The following is a 9,633-nucleotide window of genomic DNA, read 5'->3' on the forward strand; positions in this document are numbered from 1 at the left end:
TATATGATTTATAAGATGTGATTGCGTTACTTCCTGTACATTTAATGTACGGATGTTTTTAAAGACAGAAAAGAACAATCTTATGAATAATGTGAGGAAACTAAAATATCCTTGAGTCTAAAAATATCTCGAAAGGAGAAGTCGGCACATTCAAAGTCAGACCGTGGGCATCAGTCATTGCGCCCCGTGGATCCTCCGGGCGCAGTCGCTCCGGCGCGCGCTCAGGACCTAACATCTCCACGCTGCTGCTGAGAGCAGCAGCCGATGTCTAAAGGACGTGAAGCTGTGAGTAAATACACGTTTTCTTTGTTTTCAGTAGCCTGGTAGAGCCTTTTTACAGAGGTCCCAAAATAAAGGGGCATATTTCTGCTAAAGGGAAACGTTAGCCCACTATATAAACACTCTGCAGGACTTAATTAACCACTTTTACTTACTAATGCATCGCGTTACATTTTTTTTTTAAGTGAAACGCCGTGGTTGTGACAGATTTAAAAGAAAGAAAAAAAAAAGTTAATTCTTTCTTGAAAAAATATTATGCCTTCATTGTGAATTGAAAGCAGCTTAAAAGTATTATTACCGTGTGTGAGGTGTTTACGTTTTGCCACTGGGCTTTATGCTGCTCACGTTTAAAATGTTTGATATTCTTGCTCTAATATTTTTATTTATTTATTTATTTTTGTCCCCGTTAAATTGCATTCATTTTGATGTGCACAAAGATCCACAGATGCTGTTCATCATTTCACAACAGCTCTTTTAGTGAAACCACACAATATTTATGCATTCCCAACTTCTTTAATCCTGAGAAGACCTCATTTTCATCGAGCTGGCCGGGCAGTTTAGGATAAACCTTTTTTTAATACTAAAGTTTAGTAAAAATCTGGAACAAGCATGCGAAGATGGAAAATGAAAAGAAATATTTGTGAGGGAAATGCCGGGTTGTGTTTATCTTTGCAGTGGTGCAAGCAGGCAGTTTTGTATTGTGGAGGAACAGCATGTCCACTAAATGTTTTTATTTTAATCCCTCCACTGTTTAGTTCAAATGATTTTTTGGGGGGTTCATCTTTTGACTTTCATGCAGATGAACAGTTTAGGTGATACTGTACTTTTTAAATTGTCAGTACAGCTCATAAGATTATTACAGTTAAACTGGTGTTGCCATGCGTGGGGAAAAATCCCTCCTGAGATTTTTTTTTTTTTTAAATGGGCTAATAGACTTCACCAGTGGTTGTGTGGGGTGGCCAGAGGGGTGTCAAGAAAGGACATGCATGTGCATGTGTCATATGCACATGCACACACATACACACACATACATACATGTGAGTGACAGACTGGAGAAAGCTCCATGTGGTGGCAGGTTAGAAAGACACCATGCCCCATGTGATCCCTCATGCTGCTTTAGGGGATGATTCAGAAATGCTACCTACCAGGGGACAGATCTCAGAACTCAAATTAGTGTTTTGGCAGCTTATTGATACACAGCGGCAGGCTGCACTGACCCTAAGGTGGGACCCCCACTGACAGTTGGGACACGGCGCCTCCTGAGAGACAAATAATGCAAATAATGGGGTTCTTGTGCAGTACAGTAGCACCGATGGGTTAACCTTTGGCGATGTGACCCAGCACCACTGCACCTTGTCAGATTTATGATGCAAATGCTATTTTTAGATTAGAAGACACTGAAGAGACCCCTTTCACTGATATTATTTAACCACACAGAACTATGAAATTTGACCAACTGAGTGTCCGATGAAGTGGACTTGTGATTTACTTTTTTTTCATTTTTATTACCACCGCCAAGGAGGTTATGTTTTTGGTGTCAGTCTGTGAACACAATAGCTCAAAAAGTTTTGAATGAATTCCGATAAAACTTTGTAGGGGTGTAGAGTGGGGTCATGTTAACCATCCATTAAAATTTGGTTTACATCCACCGAGGTCGTCAAGGTCAACTTAATGATATAGTGGTCAAAAATTGACAAAAAGCTTTAAAACCTAGAAACTATGAGTCTTAGAAGTGCGGTGTGTATTGCCATTGTATCTCAGCCTGGGATACTTGGACATGTTTTCTTTAATAAATAATGAAAGGGAAGCACAGTTGAACCTAATCACAGCAGACGAGACAAGGGAAGTAAAACCAAAAGCACAAGAGAGAAAGGACTACCAAAATAAAACAGGAAGTAACTACAAGGATGATATTCTAATACACAAGCTTGACACAGAAGGACACAAGGCAAAGAAAATAACAAGAGACTATAATAAATGACTCTAAACTATAATACGGATAACGGAACAGGTAACAGAAAGAGCATTAACTGAAACAAAGAACTGAGACTCAAGATACTAAGAAATGTGACAATCACAGTAATCAATAAAGAAACTAACAACCAAGTGGAACATGAAATAAGCAAAGTCCACAAACAGAAAAGCCTGCATCCGAAGCCCAGGACCACGACAGACTATATTTTGTCAGTTCTGTTACCTCTCCGCTAAATCGTGTGCTTCAATGCAGCTGCTGTATTAAGGTTAGGTTCTGCCTGCTGATTGAAGCAGGAAGTCTGTGCACATTGAAGTCATTATAATTCTCTTAAGCTTCCACCCATTTCCAAGTGCTTTTGTTTGATTTCTATTTCTGATACATTTTTATAATTTCCCATAACCCCTCTGACTATTTGCTAGACTATGGTTGGATGTGCTACCCCATTTAAAAAATATGATAATTTTGATCTAATCTTCCAGCAGTCGCAGTTATTGTACCTCACTGCAGACAAGGAAGAAAGAGTCTACAGTGATGGACGTTACTCGCAAATTTATGGTGATCTGCCTGCTGTTCTTCAAACTACTAAAGGTTAGTTGGTTAAAATAGGCAAAAACTTCCATAATCTTTATTTATCCTTTACTTGGCTTTGGTGCAGGTCCTCAATTAATCCTCTGAGTGAAACAAACCCCTCCTCTCAAGCCCATCACCTGTTTTAGCCTTTTTTGTTCTGATTGGCTGCCCCTCGTAAACAAACGATTTAAACTGAAGGTGGATGAGGCTGCTGTGTGCCTGAGATGGCCACTCTGACATTATACAGAGCTGGAAAACAGGAAATAGGAAAAACTTCAATGCAATTTGTTTTTCCTGAAAATTGAGGAACTTTTTTCTGAAGGATGTTTTTATATCATTCCAGGTCGAGATGGTGAGTGGCAAAGTTTTGGAGGAGACTTATCGAAAGTGGGTTCAGTATAAAGAAGACTGTGTCACCATGATCAAAAATGAGCCACTGCCTCAAAGTAAGCACCTGAGTGGTCATGTAGAGGAATTATAGCACGTGATGGAAACAGAAAAGGAGCTACTGAAATGTTAAATCAATCCTCAGGTTTTCTCTTAAGTTTCTTTTTGTTTGCCCTTCTAGCGGACTTGTTCTGTAACCGGACATTTGACAGGTATGCCTGCTGGCCAGATACTCCTGCTGGCATTACAATCAACATCTCATGTCCTTTCTACCTGCCCTGGTATGACAAAGGTAACAACAACAAGCCGAAATGTCTGTCAGTTTTCCTCTTTCCATTGCCTTCTGGCTCTCAGTTATTACTGGTCAGTGAAAATGTGTTGCTGCCGTCACTTTTAAAATGAGCCTATACTATTTCATGAAATAGTATAATGTCTCAATATAAACATTTAATTTAATTGGGACTAGGTTGGTAATGACTGAAGGACTGTTTCATCCAGTGTCCCAGGGTGTGGTGCGTAGGCGATGTGGATATGATGGCCATTGGGAAAGAGAGGACAATGGACAGGTGTGGAGGGACATGAGCCAATGTGAAGAGGAAAAAGAGGTTACATCTCAGGAGGTGTGGCAACAAAACTGATTTATTTTTTTTCTGCAGGGGAACATAACAGTTTATTTTGCTTAGTCCTCGGTGTGTGCTGAAACTGGGGTCACTTCTTATCAGACACAGGTCTTCATGAGCAAACAGCTCACAAAATATAACTACCTCTCATTTACATCTGAAAGCCAATTAGTAGTATTTGTCACCTTTAAAAGACTTGTCAAAATGTGTATTTCTTATTCAAGTTGTGATAGGGTTATTAAGAGGGGAAGTAGCAGCCAGGTGCTGAGAATGAAACGAACTTGTTAAACTGATCATCAGTAAGTGTGAGCACCTATAAAAGCAGATGTTTTAGCAGTTTGCAGGTCTGGAGCATTCAGATGTGTGTTAACACAATGTCAATTGTCACAGGAGTAGACAACCCAGTCAATTCACCCCAAAGTCGGGCCGTGCAATGCTCAGGGAAATTGCAAAAAACCAAAAAGCTACATCTCCAGTCTACAGAAAGACATCAGAAATAATTTTAGAGAAGTTATTATTGCTGGCCATCAGCCTGGGAAGGATTATAAGGCCATTTTCAAACAATTTGAAGTCCATCATTCTACAGTGAGAAAGATTATTAAGACAACTGCCAATGTTCCCAGTAGTGAACATCCTTGCAAATTTGCCTTGCCACAGTTTATGCGAAAGACTCAAGAGCAGGATGTTCTGGAAAAAGAACTCAGTGAACTGAAGCAACTTTGTAAAGAAGAATGGACCAAAAATTCCTCCACAACAAGACTGATAAAGTCATACAGGAAACTACAAATGATTGAGGTTTTTCATTTGCACGTTGCTCAAGTTGTCTGGCATATTGCTGGATGTGATACAACCACCTGTTGCTTGGGAAAAATGTGTATTTCCTGACTGGTTGGCAGTGGTTCCTGGAGGTTGCTCGCTGGGTGGAAATTGGTTGCACATAAGATGTTGCACCAAAAACCTCCTAGTGGTTGCTAGCAGATTGCAAATATTACCTGTACTTTTTTGTGTTTGTCTGCAAATCTTCACTACTATCTGAGTGCTAATAAAACTTGAAAAAGTGAGACACAAACCCAACAAGGAGAAGGTTCATCTGCAGTGCTGCAGCCAACATTTTATACAACTTTTATTTTGGAGGCAAACGGTCTCCGTTTCCCGTTTCACTACAGCTCTGAGACCACAGCAATATGCTAGCAACCAAAGCAATCACAGGTAGGTTTTTGCAAACTGGTTGGCGAATATATATTTTTCCTTAGCCACAGGTGGTTGCCACTGACCAGTCTGTAGGCCTGTGTGACTGGGGCTTTAGCAGCCAGTTTCCTAGTGATTGTCGTCAACCTCCAGCAAGCACTAACAACAGGTCAAGAAATACTCATTTTTCCCTCACAACCAGTGGTTGCTAGATGGTTGTAGCCTGGTCTCTCGGCCTGTGCAACTGGGGCCTTATTCACTTGATCCTACACCATCACTATGATTGTCATACTTCCAAAATGGTGGACAAGTTAACATCGCGTGGTTAGTGGTCACGTGTCTGCAAAACCTCAATAGTGAACAACCTGCTGGTGAACATACTGATCATATGGTCCCTATATGATGTAGGGTCGGATAGCATTAGGTTAGCAATTTCACACCAGAGATTTAGAAGGCATTTAAGGCAAGAATGTGAGTCACGTCTCCATGGCTCCCATCAAAATATTGTCCAACTGATATCTCATTCAAAATGGCTCCGTCAAGAAAATTACAGAGTCTGCTGTGAAAATTACTCAGAGTGGCTTTACTTCCATAAGGACTTCTGTACATGACTAATCTTGCTACAGTGAACCACAGTCATCTGACAATGCCAGAAATACTTATCTGCAAGCATAGCAGAGGCCTGATTTGGCTCTTACTCACTCTTTGTCATTACAGCTATGGTTCAAACAGTTGATGGTGAGCTTCAGGATGCTCTACACTGTCGGCTATTCTTTGTCCCTCTTCACGCTTTTAACAGCTCTCATCATTCTTCTAAGCTTTAGGTAAGCTCTCTGATATATGTGCAAATTTAGTCCACAAAGGATAGAAAGTCTACAAAAAAGTCTGCTCGATATCTTTTCTTGGTTCTTCTTCCTCTCACAAGTGTGATGCAGACAGATCATCAGATAACTTTGCTTCATCTTCAGCTGCCAAGATCCTAAACATGCATCAATCCAAGAACTTAAAAGCAAGATAGCTCCGCATTGTGTGCTTTTGTAAATCAGATCAAATACATTATCAGGAAAGCCATCAAAATCCAAAAAATTGTATTACTTTATGTTCCCTGCCAGGAAACTGCATTGCACCAGAAACTGCATTCACGTCAACCTCTTCCTGTCCTTCATCCTGCGAGCTGTAGCGGTTATTGTTAAGGACACAATGTTGGAACACCACTGGGGAAGAGAAATCATGAAGCAGACTGATGTGAGTGAGATGCTCAGTCATCAGGTATGTCTTGAAATTTATTGCAAATTATTTACTCATATTATTTGGTGCAGATCAGTGTGTAGGGCATGCTAGATGCTGCTTGTGTTTTCAAATAACTATGTAAAGCATGTTTAAAGACTCCTCTCATGGAGTCAGTAAAAAGGTATGATGGAAAGTTAATTGGCCGTGTGCTGACCTATTTGGGACAGTGACTGTACTTCCACCAGTCAATTCCCCTGTAAAGCAAACTGGCTGAAACTGACCCTTATGAACATTTTTTTTTCTATCAAACCACCTGTCTGGATAGTTTAAATGGGAAGAAAATCAATGTTTTTTTTTATCTGCTCCCATCCACTGCTGGTTAATTTTACCCAGCAACAGCACAACTAAATTAAGGAGATGCTAAAATAAAAACTGTCTGTTGGCAGATGAGCTGCCAGGTCTTTGACAGATATTTTGCAAACTTTGATTCAAGCTGACAGTCTCTTTCCAGCAGCAATACCTGCAGCATGCAGGGGTGAGTCTAAAGTTTAAAGCCTTAGTAAGTCATTTTTTAGCTCATCCAGCCAAAGGACCGATGGGTTCCTCTTCTGCTTATTAAAGAGAACTTGTGAGTAATTGGACTTAACAGAAGAATAGGAGTTGGCTGCAGGCAAGATTTACATATTTGCTATACATTCGTACTGAACTGTGCAAAGATGTGGAGTTGCATCAAGGCCTTTTAAGGCATGAGGGAACTATTTAGTAAGCGCCATGAAAAGCACTTTAATATGTAATTTTTTTTTTTTATGTTTTTGTTTTGTATTTGCTTTATTTCTTTTAGGCTGCTGTTGGTTGCAGGATAGCGCAGGTGATCATGCAGTACTGTGTTCTGGCCAATCATTATTGGTTCTTTGGAGAGGCTATTTATCTGTACTCAGTGCTTATTGCTTCAGTCTTCACTGGCAGCAACAAGTACCTACCTTATATCTATCTTGGCTGGGGTGAGTTTCGTCTCCTTGTAAAATATTAACATACATTCAAGGAGTTAAACCTGTTTTACGCCTCATCTTGGCATTGCTTTAAGCAGACATGTTGCACATCAGTAGAAATGTGTCACCACCACACCTCTGCTCCTCTCTAGTGCTGCCTTTACCAACAGACTCAGAGGACATGCACATCAAATCAGGCTTATGTGATATCACAGCATGCCCTGCATCAGCAGGAGAGCTTTTATAATATGGTTAACATGGAAACATATACACTGCATCAGCATGTGATTTAGTTCTTAAACTTGTTCTTGAAAGCTGCAGTGCTGAACCTTGCAATCTTTGATGCTTTCACATTAGGTACTCCGCTGTTATTTGTCATTCCCTGGGTGGTGGCGAAGATGCTGAAGGAAAACAAAGAGTAAGTGAGTGTGGGTATATGTGTAATGTCCCCATGTGACAGATCATTACGGAGAAGGAGTGGTAACATCTACCTTTTTTTAATCTTAGGTGTTGGGCTGTCAATGAGAACATGAACTACTGGTGGATTATTCGTTTCCCAGTTCTTTTAACTTCACTTGTAAGATGATTTATGCAAAAAATCCCAGGATTATTCAATTACATACACTTGCACGACTCATCATGTGATATGTTGGACTCCTTTGCATAATGTACATCTCAGTAAATAACTATTTATGTTACGATTTTCTGATCAACAGATAAATTTTCTGATTTTCACGAAGATCCTGAAGGTCATATTTTCCAAATTAAGAGCCAGCAACCCGAGTCAGTACCCCAAATACAAACTTCGGCAAGTTTTCTCAACATATTTTGAGTAATCCTTGTCTTGTGAAGCCAAGACTTGTCCGAAGACATAGCAAAAACAAATTGCTTATATGTTTTATTCACATTTTTTTAGGCTTGCCAAGGCCACTCTTACCCTCATTCCTCTGTTTGGAATTCATGAGGTGGTTTTCATCTTTGCTACTGACGAACAGACGACAGGTGTTCTCCGCTACATAAAAGTGTTTTTCACACTTTTTATCAGCTCCTTTCAGGTAGGCAAAGACTTGAGAGTGACCGGTGCTTTTACAGGCACGCTGATCAGCCACAATATTAAAACCAACTGCCTAATAATGTACAGTTCCCTGGGGGACCCCTGGGTTGCAGGGTGGTGTCTCTGTGATGATCAGGGTACCCCTGGATCCTTGACTGCTTTAGGATTTGGAGTTTGAGGAGGAGGAGTTTTTTTGTGGTGTGGCAGGGTGCTTTGTTCACCTGGGGGAGGCTGCTGCAGTTGGGGAGTACTCTGGGGGTATTCCCAGCAGAACATTGTACTGTGACAACTTTATGTGTTGCATCTGTCAGTGGTTTTAATGTTGTTGTTGATCAATTTGTCTGCCATTGAAAAGAAAAAAAAATGTCTAAACATTATCTAATTGATTCATTAAGTAAAGAACATCCTGCATAAACTAAACAGTTATTATTTTTATGAACTGGTCTCTCCAGGGATTTTTGGTGGCTGTTCTCTACTGCTTTGGCAATAAAGAGGTTTGTTGTTTCATCTCATAGTCTCATTTCTTTCTCAGAAGGCACTAATTAGCCATAAATATGTGATTTTGTAAATGAGAGACAAAATACTTACATATATTGTTAATAGTACTGATTGGACAGAATATATTAATCTTCCTAAGTGTTCTGTTGCAGAGTTTGCTTTCTTAACCTTTTTTTTTATTTTTTAGATTGTCTCATCAATCTTAACCATATCATCACAAATGAGTTTTAAGTTTACATCTAAACTGCAGTAATGAGACTGGTAATAAAAAAGCACATTCATTCTTCAATGAGTTATCCTCCAGGTGCAGGCAGAGCTAAAGAGGAAGATGCGGAGCTGGAGGACGGAGACAGAGGTCGTATGCTGTGGACAGTGACTAGCTGTGCTTGACTCTCCAGAAGGCAGTTTTTCCATTGCCACAGTGCCGGAGCGCAATGGCTCCTTTGTGTCAGCAAGTAGACCGGTGCCTGATGGTTCGCCCAGTCCTGGTAGTTCACAGATATTCAGGCTTCAGCTTCCACCAACCTCTCTACAGCCTCATGCTTCTTCACACCACTTTCCATCAGTGGTAGATAAAGACGACATCCAAAACTGCGTGGATCAGGATGGGATTGGATTAGGGAAGTCACTGGGAATGAGGGTGTCCTTCCTCATTCATCTTAAAGATCCTGTGGAGCTACTCCCAAATGTTGTGAATGCTGATTCAGACTGAATGCAGCCTTGCATTCAGTGTATTTCAGTATTTGGCAAATGGTAATTCACCATCATTCACCCCCCCACCAACATATTCTTACAGCACTTGATTCTATGCCTTAAGTGCTTTCTAACTATCACAAACACACT

At 40.4% G+C, this 9,633-nt stretch overlaps 1 protein-coding gene across 1 annotated transcript; it reads left to right on the forward strand.

The window, feature by feature from the left end:
- The first annotated feature begins 2,785 nt into the window (after positions 1–2,785).
- LOC115798816 (glucagon receptor-like) lies at positions 2,786–9,166 on the forward strand. Its single transcript, XM_030755791.1, has 13 exons — positions 2,786–2,842; positions 3,168–3,270; positions 3,393–3,503; positions 3,710–3,831; positions 5,737–5,843; positions 6,132–6,288; positions 7,091–7,250; positions 7,596–7,656; positions 7,746–7,815; positions 7,955–8,046; positions 8,155–8,293; positions 8,745–8,786; positions 9,095–9,166. The coding sequence occupies exons 1-13, from the start codon at positions 2,786–2,788 to the stop codon at positions 9,164–9,166; spliced, it is 1,293 nt and encodes a 430-aa protein (XP_030611651.1).
- Positions 9,167–9,633: the final 467 nt, after the last annotated feature.

The sequence above is a fragment of the Archocentrus centrarchus genome, chromosome 19, assembly GCF_007364275.1.
Source record: "Archocentrus centrarchus isolate MPI-CPG fArcCen1 chromosome 19, fArcCen1, whole genome shotgun sequence".
NCBI lineage: Eukaryota > Metazoa > Chordata > Actinopteri > Cichliformes > Cichlidae > Archocentrus > Archocentrus centrarchus.